The sequence below is a fragment of the Pan troglodytes genome, chromosome 12 (assembly GCF_028858775.2).
Source record: "Pan troglodytes isolate AG18354 chromosome 12, NHGRI_mPanTro3-v2.0_pri, whole genome shotgun sequence".
NCBI classification, from domain to species: Eukaryota; Metazoa; Chordata; class Mammalia; order Primates; family Hominidae; genus Pan; species Pan troglodytes.
Genome location: NC_072410.2, coordinates 26,514,801 through 26,538,168, shown reverse-complemented (window position 1 = coordinate 26,538,168; position 23,368 = coordinate 26,514,801). Strand labels below are relative to the sequence as shown.

Below are 23,368 nucleotides of genomic sequence, written 5' to 3'. Positions count from 1 at the left end.
AGGCTTTGCACAACAGCCCTTGTCTGTCAGAATGTGCCCAGCTGCCCGGATGGCAGAATAACCCTAACTCTTGGTGGGATGAGCTGCTGTCTTATAAGATAGTGAGTTCCTTGTCATTAGGGGTATCCAACCCACAAGTGAGGGGTTGGCCTAGATTGTGACCCCGGGGGCTGCATCCAGAGCTCCATCCCCAACCTTGGGCATAGTGCCTGCCAATCAATGCTTCCAGAATGGACAAAGGTGCTTCCTGATGGCATCCCATCATAGTGTCTTCCACCACAGCCTTAGCTTTCCTGGAGGGGAAAGTGGCTTGTAAACTTGCCAAAGTGGGATGCATTGTTATAATTACCATTATGATTGTTCTGGGTGTCTATTACCAATTCTACAGGTGCTGGCTCTTACAAGCCAACCCATTATGAGGTAGACAGGGGATTTATCCTGCAGATCCCACAGGGTCGTCTGCTCTAGACTGAGCCTGCAGACATCTTCCATCCCAGGGCCAAAGGGTAAGGGCCAGGGTTTCAGGTTCACCAAACTGCAGCCCTGGTCCCTTCGTTTAGTGTGAGGAGGGGCACCAGAATGATGAGTGGTTAGTAATGGGTGCAAAGTGGGTGGCGGGATGCCTGGGTATGAGGGCTCCTCTTCCTGGGTCTAGCTCTGGCTCCAACACCTACCAGCTGTGCTACTTGAGCTAATCTCTCAGACCTCAGTTTTACCCTATAAAATGAGGACAATGATGGTGTCAAGTGCATAGAGCTATTATGGGTATTAAAATTCATCAACAAAGATTTTTGTGTAGCTTCTATGTGCTAGGAACAGGGTTCCCATCCTAGCTAGCCACCTGCTGAGACTGAAACCCTGAGCCTCTGTTTCTTCCTCTTTGGCCTGCACAGGTCCAGGTTGCTGCTATGGCTGGCTGGGCACCTCCTCCTGCCTCCATTCACCCTAGGCCTCATTCCCACCTCCCACAGCCTGAACTCATGCCCCTTCTTTGGACTACTCAGCTTGTAGCTGCCACACTCTGTCTGCATTATGTGTGTGGACATTGACTATTACTGGCAGGCCTGGCCACAGAGCCTAGGCCAAGGATTTACTAGTTTGGTCCTTGTCTAGCTCACACTAACCACCTCTCCTTTTTTTTTTTTTTTTTTTGGAGGCAGGGTCTCCGTCTATTGCCCAGGATCCAGGATAGAGTGCAGTGGTGTGATCAAGACACACTGCAGCCTCGACCTTCTGGGCTCAAGTGATCCTCCCGCCTCCGCCTCCCAAAGCAGGGATTCCAGGCGTGAGCCGCCGCTCCCGGCCTCACCTGGCCTTCTTTGCTGGGCTAGGTGGGGACTGGGAAATGCACAGGGCCACTTTCAAATCAAAGTCAGAAGCACTTTGCTCGCTCCACAGAGCCCTCAGTGCTCTGCTGAAAGCAAGGAGGCTTTTTCCAAGGCTCTAGTTTTGCCTCCAGGGAAACTGAGGCACAAGGCAGCAATGATTCCTGGGGGTCCTACCTCCGCTCCTCTAGGTGAGGAGCCTATTCCAGGGGCTCCACTCTGAAAGCCTAGAGGCGAGGGGCGCGCACTACAATTCCCAGAGGTCCCCGGGCTCAAGGGCGGTCCCCGCCCCCCGCCTTCTCCGCGCGACGAAGCCGGGCTTACCAATGGAAGCCCGGAGTGGGGCGAGCAGGGGCGGGACGGGGCGGGACTGCGGGGAGGTGGCCGGCGGGCCGCGCCGCGAGCCAGTATCTCAGAGAGCGCGGGGTCCGGACAGCCGCGCGCTGAGGGTCTCGGGGCGGGCGCCGCGGGACCTCTCCGGGCCATGGGTAAGCGGCTCTGCGGCGCGGCCCGGACAGGGGCTCGGCGGCCCTGTAGGGAGGTTCAAGGTGCCGGCGTCGGGTCCCCTCCAGCCCTCGTGGCAGTCGGTGCGCTGTGTGGGGCGGAGAGGGGCCCGGGGTGGGTTTCGGGGCGCGGGCCAAGGGGAGCGAGCCCGGCCCGCGGCTTCAGCGCTCCCCGGCCGGCGCGGAAGGGGTGAGGCTGGGCGTCCGCGCGAGCTTCGAGAAAAGGAAAGACAAAAAGTTTTGGCGGCCAGGGGCTTCCCGGGCGTTTATCTCGAAACTCTTTTCGCCGTCTCTTGCCTGAAATATGCCGAGCCCGGTACGGCTCTGTCGTCCCACTTCCTGCTGCGGTTTCCACCTCGAGCTGGGCTCAGCTAATTTGTTGTGACAGCTGTCGGCAGCCGCCCCTCCGCCCCGTGACATCCCGCAGGTTTCAGAACCGCGGCGCCGCCGGGCACAGACTCCGGGTCCGGAGCGCGCGGCCCTTTCCTCTGCGGCCGCCGTTTCCTGAAAGGGGCTGCGCGGGTGTGAAGAACTTGCTCAATGCGCTTTGTAGGCTCCACTGTTCCTCTTTCGGCCGCGGGCTGCGCCGATGGTCCGGGGAGCCCGGCTTCTCGCCCCCTGCCCCTTCCTTCTCTTCCCTTCTCTCTTTTCCTCTCCTGTCTCTCCGCCCACCCGCCGCAGCCCCGCAGGAGAGGGGTCGCTTCCCTGGTTGCTCTCCTCTCCTGTCCCTTGTGTGTCCCCTTGTCTTCCCTCGGTCTGCAGAAGGGACGGGGTGGCGGCTGGGGAGCGTCGGGGGAAGAGGGCAAGAGCGTGGGCTACGAGCTTGCAGGCGATGCCCGGCTTCGCGCTCGGCGGGAGCTGCGGGCCAACCCGGGCCCGCGCTCCGTCCCTCCGCGGTGTCTAGGGGTCGCCCGGGCTGGGGTCGCGTCACGCTCCGCCCAGCGCCGGCGTGGTGGGGCTTGCGCGGTGCAGGACCCCCGAGGGCCCAGGGGGTCCCAAGGCGCTGCGGGTCCAGTGTCCCTTTGTTTGCAGAGTCTTGGGCCAGTAAGGAGTGCTCCGCGGGCCCCAGGGGAGGACAACAGGTGCCTCTTGCCCCACCCGGGCTCCTCTGGTGGGAGCCCACACGCACGGTGGCGTCACTGCGCCTACAGGCAACGCTAGAGCACAGGAGGGGTGGGAGGTCGGGGCTCGAGGGCTTCACCCCGCAGCAGTGCTCAGAGCCCAATCCAGGCCTTAGGGACCCGCCTGGGACCTAGAACTTGGTGTGGCAGAGGTAGAAAGGGCCTCCGATAATATGCTTCTACAGTTGAGAGACGTCAACTGGCACCTCTGAGCCTCTGCCCCGTAGGTGAAATGGGAACACACGAAACCATCTGAGGAGCTCTCACTGTCCGTCACCACCAAATGTGGCCCAGACTCAGTGGGGAGGGACAGTCCCATCCTGGAACTGGGGCTTTTAGGACATCCCAGAGCCCGGTAAGAGGGACGGGGAGAATGGGGCTTGGAAGTTGGTAGCCTCACATTCAGTGTCCCCCGCACCTCCTTCCCTTTCTGTACCCTCTGGTGGCTCTTGTGGCCTCAGCTGCTCCCAGACCCTGTCTCTCTCGCCCTCCCCCAAGCTGAGGTACTGAGGTTGGGCTGTGGCTTGAGCTGCACCTGTGCCCTGTTAGGGAGTGGGGGTCCCAGGCCCATCGCGTTTCTTCTCACTGCTGGCTCCAGCTCAACACTTGGCAGGCCCCCCTCCCCAAACTGCTGGAGCAAGCTCGCGTAGACTCGGCCTGGCCGCCGCTCCCGGGCTGCCGAGTGGACCGGCCGTTTCGCCGCTTCAAAGGCTGTCTTTGTTTTGCTCCAGCTCAAGCTTAGAGAAACTTAAGCCAACAACCTCAGCCGAGGGGGCGGGGCGGCGTCTGCTGGTTGTTATTGAGGCTGCTGTTACCATTATTGTGGTAATTGACGCAGTGTTCCCAGTCGGTGACTTTTCATGAAAGGAAGTGTCACTTCCTTCCCATCACACCCAGGGTGAGTGGGGCGGGCAGCAGAAAGATGGGGAGGGAGAGAAGGAAAGGGGTGTGTGCCTCCAGCAGACCCTTAAACTTGAGAGCTGTGTGGCCTTGTACTAGTCACTGCCCCTCTCTGGGCAACAGGGGTCTGTAAGTCCATTGCGCTCATCCTGCACCCAGGAGGCTGATGTTTCCGGAGCACCTGCTGGGCAGCGAGGTGCCTTGGGGAGGGAGCAGGACAGGCAGGCCTCTGATCTTCTCACTGAGCCTGGCTGTGGTTTGTGGGGGAAGCCTCCTTTCTCTTCTCACTTTTTTCTGCTGAGAACATTGGGCACATTGAGTCTAGCACGCCCATCTTGTAGATGGGGAAAGGGAGATACAGAACCAGTGACCAACTTGGTAAGAGGTGCAGCCATGCAGTGCTGGAACCCCTTGCCCCATCTGTCCTCTTGGCCCACTTTCATCTGCTTCCAGCTTGATGTCTGGCAGGGCAGGGGCCCACTGACTTCCCCACATCCACCCACTGCCTGGCCCCATAGCTACCTTCTAGTCCTGGCTAAGCCCCGTGAGACATCTTAAGTTTGTCTTCAGTGACTCTCAACCACCGCCCGACTGCCTTCACCTTCCTGCCTTTGCATACCTGCCTTTGCTTCGCCAGGTTGGTTGGGCCCTGGCCAGAGCTGGCCCCCTACTCTCTCAGGTAACAGGTAGCAGTTTTTTAAATGGAATCTCAGTAGGTATCAACAGGTCTTTCCTCCTTCCTCAAGATTATGGAGATAACACCCCTTATTCAAAGATGGTGGGTCCTCTGGGCCCTCCCCCACCCAGGCCAGGGAAGTTGATTCATAGAGTGTGGGGGCCATGCCCCTTCCCGGCCCTCCCCCTCTCCCCGCTGCTGCCCAGCTCTCTGACCAGCCCCCTCCCATCCCTGAGCCTGGATGCCTTAGCAGTCAACACAGACCTGCTCTTGTTAGCAGAGTGTCAGGAGCGATGTGCTGGGAAACTGCACATCTACTTGGGGAAAGGGGACAAGTTTGCATCCTCTGAGCACAGATAAGGAACTTGAGGTCTCCCTGCTCCCATTAGAAAGAAAAAAATCTCTAGCTCTCAGGGATCATCGTCTCTCAGGAGTCAGACTACCCTGGTTCTGAATCCCAGCTCTGCCATGGATAAGCTCTGTGGCCCCAGGCAAGTTACTGAAGTTCTCTGAGCCTCAGACATTATATCTGTTATATCTGGATGGCTGGGAAGATTCAGCAAAGCAATGTTGTATGAGATGCCTAGCCCACACCAGCCAGGGCACTGATTTGAGTCGGTGGAGCATGTAACTTGAGAACAAGTAGACCTATGGGAGCATCCTCTACTGGAGGCAGTGACAGACTAACATCTTCAGTGCTGGAGTTTTAGGATCTGGGAGTTGAGCTTGACTCAGACAGGAGCTATGGAGTTGGAAAGAAATCAGACTCATAGCACAGGAAGAGCCTCACGCAATCCTCCTGCCCAGCACCCTGCCGCACCCCCTCTCTGCCTAGTGAGGGACTGGGTCACTAGGAGCCCAGGCTCATCTTCTGGCGCAGCCACCTAGCCTGCCTCGGCCCTCTTCCCAGCAGTGAAATGAGGAAATCGCAGGGGGGCTTTTGTGGAGTGAACTACTGTTATCAGGGTTTTTCTAACACCATTTTCTAGCTGCACAAAACTCAAGGAACAAACTAGGAATAAACCTCCCCAAGAAAGCACAGGGGCTTTTTAAGAAGGAACTTCTGAGGACTGCAGAGGGAAACCTGAATTATGGAGACACATGGTCCTGAAAAGAAAGATGCAATACTGTAAAGGTATTATTTCTCCTCAAAGTAGTTTCTAAATTTAAATGCAATCAAAGCCCCGGTAGTGGGGGTTTTTTGTTTGTTTGTTTGTTTGTTTGTTTGTTTTGGAGACGGAGTCTCTGTCACCCAGGCTGGAGTGCAGTGGCCTAATCTCAGCTCACTGCAACCTCCACCTCCTGGGTTCAAGCAATTCTCCTGCCTCAGCCTCCCGAGTAGCTGGGATTATTGGCGTGTGCCACCACGCCCGCTAATTTTTGTATTTGTAGTGGAGATGGGGTTTCACCATGTTGGCCAGGCTGGTCTCGAACTCCTTACCTCAAGTGATCTGCCTGCCTTGGCCTCCCAAAGTGAGCCACCGCACCTGGCTTTTTTTTTTTTTTTTTTTTTTTTTTTTTTTTGAGAAGGAATCTCGCTCTGTCGCCAGGCTGGAGTGCAGTGGCGCGAGCTCAGCTCACTGCAACCTCCACCTCCTGGGTTCAAGCGATTCTCCTGCCTCAGCCTCCTGAGTAGCTGGGACTACGGGCATGCGCCACCACGCCCAGCTAATTTTTGTATTTTTAGTAGAGACGAGGTTTCACCATGTTGGCCAGGATGGTCTCGATCTCTTGACCTCATGATCTGCCCGCCTCGGCCTCCCAAAGTGTTTTTGTTTTTGTTTTTTTTTAAAGGGAATGTTACAGAATTATCCCAAAGTTCAGATGGAATATTTTTAAAAGAAGAGTAATATTGGGCAACTTGCTCTCTGGATAGTAAGTTGTTTTATAAAGCTACAAAAATTAAAACAGTGTGCACAGGTCCTAGCATCCCACCATGGATGAAACAGAATAGAAAGTCCAGAAATAGTCCCAGATGTGTTCCTTATAAGCACTGACATTATGGGGAAAGTAGCATTTTACACCATTGGGGGAGGAGGCTACTCACTGGGACCCCCAACCAATGAGGGGAAAGTATGGCTAGGATCCCTATTTCATCCTGTATACTGGAATAGATTCCAGATGTGTTACAAGTGAGTAATGAGACAATAATCACCATCATCATCATTATTGCTTGCTGGATGGAGAAAGGTGAAGTCTGGATGACATTCTTATGGAGAGCAGTTTTCTTTTTTGCATTTGATCCCCCACTTCTGTTACAAATAAAACATGTAAGGCATTGTGCCAGAAAAGAATCTGCACACACAGGCTGGGAACAAGGCAGTAGTGCGGTGGCTCACAGCAGCAGCAGCAGCTATCAGGGGCAAGTGGGTTTCTCCTGCCTGTGGGCTGAGTGGGGCTGGGAGACGGGGCCTCCAGCTCCATAAGCCTTTTCCCTCCTCCACAGAGCCAGGAGAGGGCCCACCCCACCACGCAGGTCCTGCCTGCCTGGCTCCCAGCTCTCTACCTCCCAACGCTGGACCTGCATGGCCCAACATCTATGGCAGCGGGTTTCAAGCTTATTTTTTATAGCAGAACCCCTTTTACAAATATAACCCTGATCTGTGAATGATCAGGGAAAGGGAGGGATTAGGGCAGCCAGGGACAAGACAGAGGGCACCCTGGAGACCAAGGGGGAGAGGACTCTCCCTTCTTGCTCATCTAATGCTGCAGAAGTGGGGGCCCAAAGGCCTGCAACCCAGAGGGCCCTGGCAGGACAGAGCACTAACCCTGAGAATGGAGACCGAGTTCATCTGGGGACTCAGCTGGACACAGAGATAGAATGTTTCCCTTTGTGGCTTAAGGCGACAGCTCTAATCCCTTTCCCATCTGGGGTTAAACAGCTCGGATTGGTGACCTCCTTTCCAGGTAACACGAGCACCCAACTCCAGGAGATTTTCCCCCGGTGTGGTCCAGGCAGAGCTTGCAAACTCTGAACCATGCAGAAGGGACTAGGGCCCCTCTCGCCCTGTGGCTCACAACCTGGCTGCCCACTGGGATGCCCTGGGGAGCTTTAAACCCTGCTGCCCCACCTTGGACCTTAAATCAGACTCTGAGGATGGGGCCAGAGCATTGTGCTCCTCCAGGTGATTCTGATGGGCCCTGTCTAACCACTGTATTTTTCTGAAGCCCAAGGTGCAGCGACTTGCCAAGGGTCACATAGCAAGTCTGTGACTAAGAAGCCCCAGTCACACCAAGGAAGACATGGAGAGGGTCTGTCGATGCCGAGGCTCTGGGGCAGCAGGAATGAGGGGAGGGGATGTGTGAGCTAAGGGTAGCAGGCAGTGGGAGAAGAGCCAGTGGAGGAGGTGCTTCTGGACCTGGAAGACTTCAGGAATTCACGGATAGCTAGCAAAGAACTCAAGGATCTTCCTCTCCCATTTCATAGCAGGGAAGACTGAAGCACAGAGTCACAGAGGACTTGGTTGGAAAGGCATCAGTCTGCTGGGTCACTTGTTAGTACCCAGGATTTCTGGAGACTGGTGGGTCAGAGGCTAGCCCAAGAGGGTGGCCCTGGTCTCTTTCTCTTTGACAAGCCTTAGGACTGGTTTCTCTCCAGGCTTACTTGGACTCTTCATGAAGGCCTTGCAAATGTTGATAACCACAGCAGCCACTGGACCAGAATCAGACTTTGTTTTGAATCCTGGTCCCCCAGGGAGGCAAGCAACTTACCCATAACCATTCTGGCTTCAGATTCCCCCTCTTTAAAATGGAATTCCTCCGGGACTGAGGGAGAGAATGTACAGGCACACCTTGCTCTATCATGCTTTGCTTTATTGTACTTCACAAATACAGCATTTTTTACTCATTGAAGGTTTGTGGCAACCCGGCATCAAGCAAGGCTATCGATGCCATTTTTTAACAGCATGTGCTCACTTTGTGTCTCGGTGTCACATTTTGGTGATTCTTACAACATTTCAAACTTTTTCATTATTATATCTGTTATGGTGATCTGTGATCAGTGATCTTTGATGTTACTATTGTCATTGTTTTGGGGTACCATGAACCCCACCCACAAAGACAGTGAACTAAATCGATAAATGTTATGTGTGCTCCTCCTCCACCTGCTCCATCGACCAGCATTCCCCATCTCTCTTCCTCTCTTTCTCTTCTTTGGCCTCCCTGTTGCCTAAGGCACAACAATATTGAAACTGGGCCAATTAACAGTCCTACAATGGTCTTTAAGTGTTCAAGTGAAAGGAGGGGTTACAGGTCTTTACTTTTAAATAAAAAAACTAGAAATAATTAAACTTAGTGAGGAAGGCAGGTCGAAAGCCCAGATAGGCCGAAAGCTAGGCCTCTTGCACCAGTTTGTCAAGTTGTGAATGCCAAGGAAAAGTTATTGAAGGAAATCAGAAGTGCTATTCCAGTGAACACGCATGGTAAAGCAAAACAGCCTTATTGCTGATAATGGAGAAAGTTTGAGAAGTCTGGATAGAAGATCCAACAAGCCATAACATTCCCTTAAGCCAAAGCCTAATCCAGACCAAGGCTCTAAATCTCCAATGCTGTGAAGGCTGAGAGAGGTGAGGAAGCTGCAGAAGAAAAGTTGGAAGCTAGCAGAGGTTGCTTCATGAGGTTTAAGGAAAGACGCCATCACCATCACATAAAAGTGCAAGGCGAATCAACCAGGGCTGGTGTAGAAGCTGCAGCAATTTATCCAGAAGATCCAGCTAAGATCATTGATGAAGGTGGCCACACTACCACAGATTTTCCATGTAGATGAAACAGCTTTGTATCAGAAGAAGATGTCATCTAGGACTTTCATAGCTAAGGAGAAGTCAATGCATGGCTTCAAAAGACAGGCTGACTCTCTTGTTAGGGGCTAATGCAGCTGGTACTGGTGACTTTAAGTTGAAGCCAGTGCTCATTTATCATTCCAAAAAACCTAGAACCTTTAAGAATTATGGTAAATCTACTCACTCTGTGTTCTAAAAATGAAATAACAAAGCCTGGATGACAGCACATCTGTTTATAACATGGTTTACTGAGTATTTTAAGCCAACTGTTGAGACCTACTGCTCAGAAAAAAGGATTCCTTTCAAAATATTATTGTTCATTGACAAGGCAACCGGTCATGCAAGAGCGCTGATGAAAATGTACTAGGAGCTGCATGTTGTTTTCATGCCTGCTAGCACAACATTTATTCTAGAGCCAAGGATCAAGGAATAATTTTAAGTTTCAAGTCTTATTATTTAAGAAATACATTTTGTAAGGCTGTAGCTGCCATAGATAGTGATTCCTCTGATGGATCCGGGCAAAATACATTGAAAACCTCCGGAGAGCATTTCAGGTACATTTGTGGTTCGTGGGAGGAGGTCAAAATATCCAAGCATTTGGGAGAATTTGATTCCAACCTTCCTGGATGACTTTGAGGGCTTCAAGACTTCAGTGGAGAAGACACTGCAGATGCAGTGGAACCAGCAAGAGAACTAGAGTTAGAAGCAGAGCTTGAGGATGAGACTGAATTGCTGCAATCTCATGATCAAACTTGAGTGGATGAGGAGTTGCTTTTTATGGGTGGGCAAAGAAAGTGACTTTTTTTCTTCTCTTTTTTCTTTCCTTTTCTTTTCTTTTCCTTTTCTTTTGGTTTTTTTTTTTTTTTTTTTTTTTTTTGAGACAGAGTCTTGTTCCATCGCCCAGACTGGAGTACAGTGGAGTAATCTCAGCTCACTGCAGCCTCCGCCTCCTAGGTTCAAAGGATTCTCCTGCCTCAGCCTCCCGAGTTGCTGGGACTACTGGGACCTGCCACCACACCCAGCTGACTTTTGTGTTTTTAGTAGAGACAGGGTTTTGCCACGTTGGCCAGGCTGGTCTCAAACTCCTGACCTCAGGTGATCCGCCCACCTTGGCCCCCAAAGTGCTGGGATTACAGGCGTGAGCCACCGCGCCCATCCTAAAGTGGCTTCTTGAGGTGGAATCTACTGGCGAAGATGCTGTGAACATTGTCAAAATGACAACAAAGGATTTAGAATGTTACAGAAACTTAGTTGATAAAGCAGCAGCAGGGTTTGAGAGGATGGACATCAGTTTTGAAAGTTTTGCTGTGGATAAAATGCTGTCAAAAATAGCATCACATGCATGCCATGGAGAAATCTTTCATGAAAGGAAGAGTTGCCAGGTGCAGTGGCTCATGCCTGTAATCCCAGCACTTTGGGAGGCCGAGGTGGGCGGATCATGAGGTCAGGAGTTTGAGACCAGCCTGGCCAATATGGTGAAACCCCGTCTACTAAAAATACAAAAATTAGCCAGGCTTAGTGGCACGCACCTGTAGTCCCAGCTACTCGGGAGGCTGAGGCAGAAGAATCACTTGAACCTGGGAGGCGAAGATTGCAGTGAGCCAAGATCACGCCACTGCACTCCAGCCTGGGCAACAGAGCAAGATTCTGTCTCAAAAAAAAAAAAAAAAAAAAGAGTTAATGGATGTGGCAAACTTCATTGTTGTCTTATTTTAAGAAATTGCCACAGTCACCCCAGCCCAAGAAACCACCACCCTGAAATCAGTCAGCAGCCATCAACATGGAGGCAAGACATAAGAACACCTACCAAAGCAGGACCACTCAGTGGCCAAGGATTCTACCCTGTGCCTCTGAGTACCACTGGCCCCTGGCTTACACTGGTTTGGGTTTCTTGTTCCTGAGGAGATTCTTTTTCTGTCTGGGATGGAAGGGAAATCTCATAGGTTCCTAACAATAAGGATGTCCTGGGAGGGAGTGAACCAATTCATACTTGATTAACAAAAGAACAAAGGACAGAAAGAAAAGGTTGTCAGAAGACGTGGGTTCCTGGTCTGGTATCTGCTGCCAGCCTGCTGTGTGGCCTCAGGCAGTTTCCAGTGGTTGTGGTTTTTGCAGTGGCAGAGGTGTTGCGTTTTTGCAACCATCAGCACATGGTGGCTCTTAGTAAAATACAGCCCATGGCTTCTCCTGCCCACCACGCAGGGTTGTTGTGAGCCTTGCTCATTCCAGCTTGGCACCTGCTGTGTGGGGTATGGGAAGCCTCACCCAACTATCAGGGAGCCCCAGGAGCCACAGGCAGTTCAGCCAGGATGGCTGTGAGTAGCCTAGGGCGAGGGAGGAGCTGCCCGTGGCCAGGGGCCAGAGGAGGCCACCCAGAGGAAGGCACTTGTCAGCAGAGACCTGAGGGGTCACCAGGACCCTTGTAGGTGAGGAGAGCATGTGGCCTTATTAGGGCAGTTAGAACTCTGCAGATGCTCAGGGAAAGGTCAGATATTCCTGAATATTCCCAGAGGAACTACTACCCAGGGACCCCTGTGTTGCTTTGGGGCCACAGCCATGGGATCCTTTAGCTCTCCAGTGAGACTAAGCTGCTTCTCAACTCTGTGTCTGAGCATGGGGCAGATTTTGGAGACAGGATTTCCCCAAGCACCACAGCCAACCCCGGCCTCCTGTGACTTGACCTCAAGGTGGTTTTGTGTTTCCTTCAAAGATGTGGGGAGATAGCTAGAGCAGAGGAAAGAAAAGGGGCAGGTGTGGAGCGGATGCAGCGGGTTGTAGGGGAGCGGGGAGGAGGGCCTGTGTGTGTGTGTGTGTGTGTGTGTGTGTGTGTGTGTGTGTGTGTGCATGTAGCCTATGTGCAGCCAGGGACACACCCCTTCCCCCTGGCCAATTCTTTTTTTTTTTAATAATAGAGACGGGGTCTCACTACATTGCCCAGACAGGTCTTGAACTCCTGACCTCAGGTCATCGCCTGCCTGGGCCTCCCAAAGTGCTGGGATCACAGGAGTGAGCCCCTGCACTGGCACCCTCTGGCAACTCCGATTGGGAGTAGGGAGAGTGCTCCTGTTCCTCCCTGCTTGCATCTCATATGCTCTCTCCCCACCCCTTCCTCCTTCCTCCTTCCCTCTCTCCTTGCAGCAGCCCCTGTCAAAGGGAACAGGAAGCAGTCCACGGAGGGTGACGCCCTAGACCCACCTGCATCCCCCAAACCTGCTGGCAAGCAGAACGGGATCCAGAACCCCATCTCGCTGGAGGTGAGTTGACTCCCTCTGCTGACTCCCTGGGCACTCTTCCCTGCCACCCTCACCTGTGCTCCGCCTCCAGGTGAACCTGGACACTCCCCAAGCTCTCAGGAGGGAGATATGTTCCTACCCTGGCCCTGCCCAGCAGCCAGGGGACTTACTTGTCATCTGTGGCAGAGAGTTTCAATCTTGGTTTTTGTAGCAGAACCCTTTTTTGAAATGAAGATGACCCACCACCCTGATCCATTAAACAGACAAAAGCTCCAGCCCATGATGTAAAACCACATTCACATCCATTCATTCAGATGCATAACATGGGCGTATAAAGTCACTCGGTGAGACCAGCAAGACTGTTTCGATGAGCACAGAATCTGAAGGGGGAGCTGCAGGCAGCTTTTTCGGAGCACAGTCGGCCCCGGCTTTCATTCATTTTGGCCATTTGCTTTGGTGGCACAGTCTGGAAAAATATCCTGATTCATGCAGAAAAGTGGTTGCAAATGGTAGTTGTCTTTAGCAGCTTGCCAGGAATTCAGAATAGAGGCCTGGAGGAGTAGATTGACTTGAGCAGTTATGAGAGAGCCTTCCTTCTGAGGTCTGCACAGACCAGCCTCAGGGCCCCAGCATGTTATGATTTCATGGGTGATATGTGAGTTCCTATGTTGTTTCTTCTTAGAGGTCTTTAATACCTTAAAAACACTGAGCTATTACAGAAGCTATTTACAACTAACAAAAAAAGTAAAAACACTGAAATAAACTTGAATCAATTATTATTATTTTTTTTTAGACAGAGTCTCACTGTTACCCAGGCTGGAGTGCAGTGGCACAATCTTGGCTCACTGCAACCTCCAGCTCCTGGGTTCAAATGATTCTTCTGCCTCAGCCTCCCGAGTAGCTGGGATTACAGGCATGCACTACCAGGCCTGGCTAATTTTTGTATTTTTAGTAGAGATGGGATTTCCCCATGTTGGCCAGGCTGGTCTCAAACTCCTGACCTCAAGTGATCTCTCTGCCCACCTCGGCTTCCCAAAGTGCTGGGATTACAGGAGTGAGCCACGGTGCCCAGCTGGATCAAATATTTTTGGAACACATGGCTGTCTGTGCTGTCCTAGTCCAGATGGTTTATGTCCTGGAAGCTGTCTGTTCTCTGAGCAGGGTATGGGCCCTAGGCTCTCTGCCCCGAGCCACTCGCTGGATAAACAGCATCAGCAGAGATTGCCCCTCTGGGACCCGCAACCAAAAGTCCTGCGCCCCTGACAGCAGTGTGCAATTGAAGCCCAGAGCTTCACCTCCCTGTGCTCAGCACGGCAGGCTGGGGCCACACAGAGGCTCGGGGAACATGGGCCTCACAGAGTAACCCCACGGCACCAGAAAGCACCAAGCACCTTTGTTCCTTCAGCTTTTCCCTCTGCGGTTATGGGGGAGTCCCAGGGACACTGAGCCTGCCCTCCTGGAGTTCCTAGTCTGGCGGAGGAGCTGACACAAATAGGACAAATCAAGAACAAGACAGAGAAGTGACCCTGGCCTGGAGAAGGCTGGGGACTGCTCTCGTGGCAGCCTCTGGAGCCAGCTGCTCTGGGGTACCCAGCCTCCGGGGAGGTCCTGGACTCTAGCTCCTGTCCTGGGGTGCTGAGAGCTGACACCTGTGTCTGCCGAACCCAGGAACAGTCACTCCCTCCCAGTACAGTGGCTAGGTGCTCTCTGGGAAACTGGGGTTGGGGTAGGTACCTTATTCCTCCTACAGCCAGTGGTTTCTGCACATCCCCAGCAGCCAGCCACCAACTGGGGCCCATCCCAATGCCTCCTGTTCTCTCCCCAGGACTCCCCCGAGGCAGGCGGGGAGCGGGAGGAGGAGCAGGAGCGGGAGGAGGAGCAGGCCTTCCTGGTCAGCCTCTACAAGTTCATGAAGGAGCGACACACGCCCATCGAGAGGGTGCCCCATCTCGGCTTCAAGCAGAGTGCGTCCCTGGGGTGCAGGCAGGGAGGGGGGTCCAGCAGGGGACCCCGCCCAGGCAGGGCATCGGGCAGGCACTCCCACTCTGGGTGACCCAGGTTGCAGATAGAAAGGAGGCCTCCCTCCAGGCTGCCACTGGGCCAGGGGTGCACAGGGCACAGCCTGCCCATCTATTGCAGTGGCCCTGGCTGGGTGTGTGCTGGTCTGTGCCTGGCCTGTCAGGGCACCAGGAAGGGGTGGCATGCTGTCCCCACCTCCCACAGAGACTGACGGCCAGCCTGCTCTTCTCTCCCCCAGTTAACCTGTGGAAGATCTACAAAGCAGTGGAGAAGCTGGGGGCCTATGAGCTGGTAAGGAAGGCACCTCCCAGTCCTTGCCAAACTGCATATCCCTGGGATGAGCCTGCAGCGCTGTCCTTGCCTCTGGACAGAGGAAGAGCCAGGATCCCCAGTCCTACCCCTGCGTCCCTGCCTCCCTGCCTTCCCCGCTGGTACTCTGCTGCTCAAAGCAGCTTTTCAGCCTTCCCCATCTGTTCTGCCCGCCCCGTGTTGGGAAAACTGCTTGGGCCAGCAGTCCATGGCCCTAGGAGAGAGAATCGGCTGGCCGCTGCTGGAGCCGCAGAGCAGCTGCCAAACTGCAGTCCTTCGAGTCCCTGCGAGGGCGGCCGGAGCTGCGAGGACCCCGCCGCCAGGGGGCGCCCGCCGGCCGCGCCCTCACGAGGTGCCCTTGCAGGTGACCGGGCGCCGCCTCTGGAAGAACGTGTACGACGAGCTGGGGGGCAGCCCAGGCAGCACCAGCGCGGCCACGTGCACGCGCCGCCACTACGAGAGGTACGGCGGGGCGGGCCCGGGTGCTGGACGCCGCCTACCCTGCGGGGCTTTGGCCGACCTTGCCGGGAGGGCCGGGTGGACTCTGCCCGGAGCGGGCAGGGTATGCGCCGTCCTCAGCGCTGTGCCGCCCTCAGAGCTGCGGGAGCCCAGGCTGGCTGGGCGCACTCACTGAGGGAGCTGAAGCTTTGGGACCAGGAGAGGGCCCTCCTCGGCGCCGGCGGGGAAGGGGGCTCAGAGGAGGCTACAGAGGCCCAGGGAGGGGATGGGCGCCGGCCTCCTGGGGGACATGCGTGGTTCCTCACCAGGCTGGTCCTGCCGTACGTGCGGCACCTGAAGGGGGAGGATGACAAGCCGCTGCCCACCTCCAAGCCCAGGAAACAGTACAAGATGGCTAAGGAGAACAGGGGGGATGATGGGGCCACCGAGAGGCCGAAGAAGGCCAAGGAGGAGCGGCGCATGGACCAGGTAGGCCTGCGGCTGGCTGGGGCCACCCTGTCCCTTGCCTCTTGTAGCCCCCTACCCCACAACTCCCTGTGGCCGCGGAGCTGTCTGCTCAGAATACACAGAACCTGCACCCAGGGCGGGACTTGCAAGGTTCCAGGTTCTCCACAGATGGTTGTGCAAGTGGACTCTGAACTCCGGCCTGCGCCCACCCACCAGGCACCTGAGGCTGTGTCCACTCAGAGGACAGGGCACCTTTGGAAAATTCTGTACAGAGGACTGCAGGGGCTAGCGGGGGACCTGGGCAGGCCTGAAAGTGCCACCTCTTGCTCCTCAGGTCAGGATGTGGGGCTCAGGCAGTCCTGAGGCAAGACTTTCTCTCATTCCAGATGATGCCAGGAAAGACCAAAGCAGATGCTGCTGACCCAGCACCACTTCCCAGCCAGGAGCCCCCCAGGAACAGCACAGAACAGCAGGGCCTGGCCTCTGGGTCTTCTGTGTCCTTTGTGGGTGCCAGCAGCTGTCCTGAGGCCTACAAGCGGCTCCTATCCAGCTTCTACTGCAAGGGGACACACGGCATCATGTCACCACTGGCCAAAAAGAAGCTCCTGGCCCAGGTGAGCAAGGTGGAGGCCTTGCAGTGCCAGGAGGAGGGCTGCCGCCATGGGGCAGAGCCCCAGGCGTCCCCAGCTGTTCACCTCCCAGAGAGTCCCCAGAGCCCCAAAGGGCTGACTGAGAACTCCAGGCACCGGCTGACCCCTCAGGAGGGATTGCAGGCCCCAGGTGGCAGCCTCAGAGAGGAGGCGCAGGCAGGCCCCTGCCCGGCAGCCCCCATCTTCAAGGGCTGCTTCCACACCCACCCCACCGAGGTGCTGAAGCCTGTCAGCCAGCACCCCAGGGACTTCTTCTCTAGACTTAAAGATGGGGTGCTATTGGGGCCTCCTGGCAAAGAGGGGCTGTCAGTGAAAGAGCCCCAGCTGGTGTGGGGCGGGGACGCTAACCGCCCTTCTGCGTTCCATAAAGGTGGCTCCAGAAAGGGCATCCTCTACCCCAAGCCCAAAGCCTGCTGGGTGTCCCCCATGGCCAAGGTCCCAGCCGAGAGCCCCACGCTCCCGCCCACCTTCCCCAGTAGCCCAGGCCTGGGCAGCAAGCGCAGCCTGGAGGAAGAGGGTGCTGCCCACAGTGGGAAGAGACTGCGGGCCGTGTCTCCCTTTCTTAAGGAGGCGGATGCCAAGAAGTGTGGGGCCAAACCTGCAGGGTCCGGCCTGGTCTCCTGCCTTCTGGGCCCAGCCCTGGGGCCTGTGCCCCCAGAGGCCTACAGGGGCACCATGCTGCACTGCCCGCTGAACTTCACTGGCACCCCGGGCCCCTTGAAGGGCCAGGCTGCACTCCCCTTCAGCCCCCTGGTCATCCCGGCCTTCCCGGCCCACTTCCTGGCCACTGCAGGCCCCCCGCCCATGGCCGCTGGCCTGATGCACTTCCCCCCAACGTCCTTCGACAGTGCCCTCCGCCACAGACTTTGCCCGGCCTCATCTGCCTGGCACGCACCACCAGTCACAACCTATGCAGCGCCCCACTTCTTCCACCTCAACACCAAGCTGTAGGCCAGCCCATGGTGTCGTGTGCACTGTGGAGTCGACAGGGGCCTACAACAGGCAGGTACTGCTGCCAGGGGGCTCTGAACTAGTGCCTGCTACCCAGGACACCCGGGCCATGCCCCTGGCTGGGCAGCCTGGCACAAGTGAAGAAGAAGGCAATGGGAAAACTGGGTTTATCTCAAGGCAGCAGCCTGAGCCCAGGAGCAGAGGACCCAGTTGTTATAAGGCGCTGGGAGAGGATGGGCAGCTCCCACTGCCCCAGAGCAGAGCTCGAAGCACCCAGGTTGCCCACGGAAAATCCAATAAAAAGACACCAGTGTGAATCCACGTAGCCCTGAGGTGTGTGTGGTATGGGCCTTTGCAACGGCAGGCAAGGCGGGGGTGAGCTTGTGGGTGGGGCTGCCATTAGGGGGCCAAGGAGGTGGACCTGAACGCCACTACCCCACTCAAGAGCGGGCCCAAAGCAAACCCCAGCCTCTGCCGTTTAGGCAGCCTCTAACATCTGTCCTTGCCTTCAGTCCAGTTTCCTAGTTGAGCTTCAGGGAATGCTTGCTGCCTTCCTCATTGTGGAGATGGGGATTGGAGGTCCTGGGAGGGTCGGTGACTTGCCCAGGTTCCCCTGGCAGGAGGGGCAGGGGAGGGCTGCACAGGCTGTGTGACTCCCGTGCTCTGAGCAGGACCCCAGGCTGTTACCAGTGCCCCTGGGGGGTTGGGGGTGTGACCAGGAAGCCTGAGTTGGTCTGCGTTGGTGGTGGATGTAGATTTCTGGGGCCTGCAGCTGAGCCCTCTCTGCAGCCCCACCCCACTTGCCTGAACCGCATGGACAGACCAGAATGACCACTGGATTGAAATCACCGGAGGTGCCTGGAGGGAAAGGGGAGCAAATCCACTGGTCTGGGCCTGGGTGTCTGCATCGGTAACAAGCCCCTGCAGTTTCAGATGTGGTTGCCCCAGGGCTCATATTAGAATCCCTGCGGCTTGACACCCTGCTTCCTGCAGGCCGGATGGGAGCAGGGCCTTGGCTCAGGAGGAGGGAGGGTGGGTTCTTTTCAGAGGCACTGTCCCCTCCCTCCACAAGCAGCCTGCACCCAAACAGCTTCACATGTAGTCCTGGAAAAGTGGGGCTACTGCTGGCCAAGCAGAGGGCAGATGTCGGGGCTACAGGTGTGAGCAGGTCAGTGGGTGACACGCACCACTGGAACTTACCCCTGGCCGCTGGGGCTGGGATGCTCATGAACTCCGGCCATGGGAAGGGCCCCCATAGTTTGCAGGTAGAGAGGCCAAGGCCGGGGATGGGCAGGGTCTTGCTTGCCCAAGGCCACCATCCACGATGACAGAACCCAGACCAGGGAACGTGCAGCATGCCTGGCACCAGGGAGTGGGTGGCCAGGCCAAAAGGGCACCCTATCCAGCCCCTGCCCCTGGCCACCTCCTTCAGGAGCAGCCTGTGGAGGAGAGCTCAGGCACCTTCCAAGCGAGGCCTGTGACGGGTGGAGGGGCAAAGAGTGGTGGTCCCTGCTGTTGAGAGCACTCAGGCTCTGCAGGGGCATCTCCCAACCTTCCACCTCTTTCCTTCTGAGAGATGCCAAGATGTCAGCCTGAGCACCTGGAGTGACCAGCCCTGAGCTCCGCACTGCCACATGCGCCCGTGTGCAGTCCATCTCTCCGAGCTGTGGAGGCTCAGTGGATGATAAAGAACAGGGAGGGGCTGGGTGCAGTGGCTAACACCTGTAATCCCAGCATTTTGGGAGGCCAAGGGGGGGTGGATCACCTGAGGTCAGGAGTTTGTGACCAGCCTGGCCAAGATGGTGAAACTCCATCTGTACAAAAAATACAAAAATTAGCCAGGCATGGTGGCGGGCACCTGTAATCCCAGGTACTTGGGAGGCTGAGGCAGGAGAATCACTTGAACTTGGGAGGCAGAGGTTGCAGTGAGCCGAGACTGCGCCACTGCACTCCAGCCTGGGCAACGAGCAAAACTCGGTCTCAAAAAAAAAAAAAGAAGGGAGGAGCTGAGTTCTGCCCACCCTCCAGGCCCTGGGTGCTGGGCCACAGATCACTGGGGTCAGATCCCCTGGATAAAAGGGGAGGTGACCCTGTTGTGTGCAGGGTCCTGCCCAGGATGGGGCAGGGTGCCCTTCATCTGCGAAGCAACATTGGCCTGGCCCTGGCACAAAGATGGGCAGGCGGCCCGTCAGCAGGACTTGAGGGCAGGCAGCTCAGCGCTGCGATCACGGCGCCCTCTGGAGGCCGATCTGAAGAATGCACTTCCCGTGGGACGTCTGTCCTGGGCAGGTGGGCGCCCTGGGCAGGACGCAGGGGACCCTGCTTTGGCACAGATGCTAGAGCCGGATGTAGTCATGCTCCCAGGGCACCCTCTGGGCCCAGTGCCCCACAGCCCGGTACTAGCTGTACCCGATTCTCGGAGGGTAGCGTCCTGGCTCACAACCCGCCTGAATGGTGGGGTCCCGTCAGTGCCTCTGATTCCTCAGTGAGCAGAGACTGAGGACAAGTACCAGGGCTGGAGACCTGAGGTTGAGGGGAGGAGGGGACGAGAATGAGTGATCTCAGACGGGAGCACCACCATGCCCTGGGGCCTCTGGGAAGCACTAGGTTCCACCTGAGGTTGGTGGCACGGGTTTTGGGTTCCGGCGGGACCAGGCCACAAGCTGTGTGAAGATTCGGAGTAGGGGAGAGTCAGGTTCCACCGAGGAGGCGCTGGGCCGGGACAGTCTGGCACAGCAGAGCGGGACAGGGAGCTGAGGCGAGTGCAGGGAGCCAGGCCAGTGGAAGGCCTGGAGTCCAGGCTGGGTGCGGGGAGCCAAGGACGGTTGGCGGGACTGATGCAGCGCAGTGGGGCTCCGAGAACCGCGGGACTCAAGGAGGTGGCCTGGGGATAAGAGGCATGGCTGACGTTCCCTGTACCTGGGTGCACTCGTGGGAGTGAGTGGAGGAGAGCAGGCCAAGGAACGAAGGGGCTGGGGCGTGGGAATCCTTGGAGTCACCGCCTTTGTGCCAAGGTCAGGCAAGAAGTGGGGAGGAGGGGCTCGGGGTCCACAGCAAGGCTACGATGCAGGGGCAGCAACATGGGCTGGCAGCAACCCCCACCTCGGGACAGCGTGGAGAAGCGACCTGCACTGGAGGGAGCTGAGGGAGTGGTCTCAGGGTGGGCACAGCCATGGGCTGGCAGGGGAGGAAGCAGAGGGGCAGCTGGGAGCCCAGGCAGGGAAGTGAGAGACCTCCACCACTCAGCAAAGGTTTACACTCAAAACCGGAGGGTGGGCCAGGTGCGATGGCTCATGCCTGTAATCCTAGAACTTTGGGAGGCCAAAACAGGCAGATCACCTGAGGTCAGGAATTCGACACCAGCCTGGCTAACATGGCAAAACCCCATCTCAACTAAAAATACAAAAATCAGCTGGGCGTGATGGCATGCACCTGTAGTTCCTGCTACCAGGGAGGCTGAGGCAGGAGAATCACTTGAACCCAGGAGGCGGAGGTTGCAGTGAGCTGAGATTGTGCCATTGCACTCCAGCCTGGGCTACAAGAGTGAAACTCTGTCTCAAAAAAACAACAGAGGCTGCTGACAGTGGCCTGAGATGTGTTTAATTTTTTTTTTTAAGAGATGGGGTCTTGCAGTGTCACCCAGGCTGGAGTGGTGCTGTGGCTATTCACAGGCAAGACCATCATGCATTGCAGCACCCAAACTCCTGGACTCAAGCAGTCCTCCCACCTCAGCCTCCCAAGCAGCTGGGACTACAGGTGCATGTCACGGCAGCCAGCTAAATGTTTTTAAATAGTTGCCAGAATTTAAAAATCAGATTTCACATAAAAATGTGGGTATCAGGCTTCTCTTTAAAAACCAGAATTTCTGGCCAGGCGCTATGTCTCACGCCTGTAATCCCAGCACTTTGGGAGGCCGAGGCAGGCAGATCACCTGAGGTCAGGAGTTCAAGACCAGCCTGGCCAACATGGTGAAACCCCGTCTCTACTAAAAATACAAAAATTAGCCGGGCGTGGTGGCAGGCGCCTGTAATCCCAGCTACTCTGGAGGCTGAGGCAGGAGAATCACTTGAACCTGGGAGGCAGAAGTTGCAGTGAGCCAAGATCGTGCCATGCACTCCAGCCTGGGCGACAGAGTGAGACTGTCAAAAAAAAAAAAAAAAAAAAAAGGAAGAAAGAAAGAGAAGAAAGAAATCAGCACGTGCTACACATCAGGGCTCCCCCCGCCCCCAGCCAGGGGTCAATCACCTAACAGCACGCACTGCCGACTCAGCTCCAACTGCCTTCTCTCCCTGGGGTCCCGCTTCAGGGTACACTGTGAGGGGAGAATCTTATCTGAGGCCTCTGCTTACCCGGTAACCTCTGAGGCTGTTACCTCAGAGGAGGTGTGTCTTCCGTAGACCAAGACAGTAGCTGCTGTGCTGGGTGACGCCAGGTGCATACCCTTCTCTTGGCCTCCATTCCCTCACCTGTGATATGGAAATGAGTCACTCCTACCTCAAGAGTGGTGGGCATTTAGTGAAAGTGCTCTGTAAACTAAAGTTCTGATGAATGTGGATCATCACCTCCTTCCCCACCAGCAGTTCTGCTCTACCAGCCTGACCGCCCCGTGCCCTGCCCTTTACCTCACTGCTTTTTAACATTCCTGCTCTCCCGCCTGGCTTCTGACTCACAGTCACACTGAACTTTGGATCCTGTCAGCGTCTAAGTATGGCAAGTCACTTCCCCCCAGGTATCAACTTTGACTGATGGTGGCTGTCTGCAGCTTGGGGTTGACTCAGTGTGACAGTGATGCAATTGATTAGTAATGTCTGCCAAGGCCACAGGCAGCGGTGCGGAGGCTCACCAGCCACTTAGTTGCCATCTCTGTCTACATGCATGATGATCTAATCGTGCCTGATGATGGTCTGTCTGATGTAGGTCCTGACCTCACTGCCACATCTTAGCCACAGCTCCTGTGCAGAGCTGCCTAGTTTCTCTCCCACATGAGCAAGGGTTGTGGAGGAGCAGGTCTTGGATTGGGCAGTCAAATCCTAGAAGTCTGGGTTGGACATCCCTTGGCCTTGAGCTACAGAGTTTGATCCCTGGGTAGTCGTCAGGGAGGCTGCCTCTTGGGAGAAACCCAGGTAGGCTGTCCAAAAACCAGAAAGGTCTTTCCACAGCAGCTGGAGAGGGATGATCTAGGATCCACACCAATAGGATAGAGTACAAGTGGAACAATTCTGGTGTCATTTGTAGAGTAACTGCAGTGCCTTTGAGCTGGGGCCTGTGGCCTTGAGTATGGGGATAATCAGTAGATGATAAATTTTTTAAATCATTTCAAGGCTGGGCACGGTGGCCCACGCCTGTAATCCCAGCATTTTGGGAGGCCGAGGTGAGCAGATTGCCTGAGGTCAGGAGTTTGAGACCAGCCTGGCCAATATGGCAAAACCCCGTCTCCATTAAAAATACAAAAATTAGTTGGGCATGGTGGTAGGTGCTATAATCCCAGCTACTTGGGAAGCTGAGGCAGGAGAATCGCTTGAACTTGGGAGGCGGAAGTTGCAGTGAGCCAAGATCACGCCACTGCACTCCAGCCCGGGTGACAGGGCGAGACTCTGTCTCAGGAAAAAAAAAAAAAAATCATTTCAAAGTCCAGCTCTGATCAGCTCACCCCTCTGCATAAACCTGGTCCATGACCTTCCACTGACCTCAAGTTAAAACCCAAATGCCTCAGTCTGGAAGGCTCTTCATGGGCTCTGCTTCCTTCCCCAGGCTCCTGGCTCACCTCCACCCCACCCTCCACCACCCACAGCACCCAAACCCCTGCAGTTTCTGTCTTGGCTGATCCCTGAGGCCCCACTCCAGCTCCCTGGCCTGCCTGGCTGTCCCTCAACTATAGAAGGACATGCCACTCCTTTCACCCGAAAAACATGTCACTGCTCCCACTTTTCCTTCCAGCCTCTCAGAAGTTTCTTCCTCCAGGAAGCCTTCCTGGCTTAGGTACCCATCCCGTGTGCC

General features: G+C 55.6%; 1 protein-coding gene across 9 annotated transcripts; it reads left to right on the top strand.

Moving 5' to 3' along the window:
• The first annotated feature begins 1,668 nt into the window (after positions 1 to 1,668).
• ARID5A (AT-rich interaction domain 5A) lies at positions 1,669 to 17,692 on the top strand. 9 transcript variants are annotated; one of them, XM_063789602.1, is made up of 8 exons: positions 2,160 to 3,304; positions 5,515 to 5,660; positions 12,442 to 12,557; positions 14,362 to 14,500; positions 14,794 to 14,846; positions 15,229 to 15,326; positions 15,632 to 15,791; positions 16,157 to 17,692. In XM_063789602.1, the coding sequence occupies exons 2-8, from the start codon at positions 5,627 to 5,629 to the stop codon at positions 17,369 to 17,371; spliced, it is 1,815 nt and encodes a 604-aa protein (XP_063645672.1). In that variant the 5' UTR covers positions 2,160 to 3,304; positions 5,515 to 5,626; the 3' UTR covers positions 17,372 to 17,692. The 9 variants fall into 9 exon arrangements, with proteins under 9 accessions (XP_016804468.1, XP_063645675.1, XP_063645673.1 ...); XM_063789600.1 differs by having other exon boundaries at positions 2,163 to 3,304; positions 15,070 to 15,326; XM_016948979.4 differs by lacking the exons at positions 2,160 to 3,304; positions 5,515 to 5,660 and adding an exon at positions 1,669 to 1,813.
• The last annotated feature ends 5,676 nt before the right edge of the window (positions 17,693 to 23,368 follow it).

What these genes read in the sequence shown, in the direction of transcription:
- ARID5A (XM_063789600.1), top strand. Translation starts at nt 5,627, where the DNA reads ATGGTCCTGAAAAGAAAGATGCAATACTGTAAAG. An exon ending in AGCTGGGGGCCTATGAGCTG is followed by an intron (nt 14,847 to 15,069) that starts GTAAGGAAGGCA and finishes TTGGGCCAGCAG; the next exon opens with TCCATGGCCCTAGGAGAGAG. An exon ending in AGGAGCGGCGCATGGACCAG is followed by an intron (nt 15,792 to 16,156) that starts GTAGGCCTGCGG and finishes CTCTCATTCCAG; the next exon opens with ATGATGCCAGGAAAGACCAA.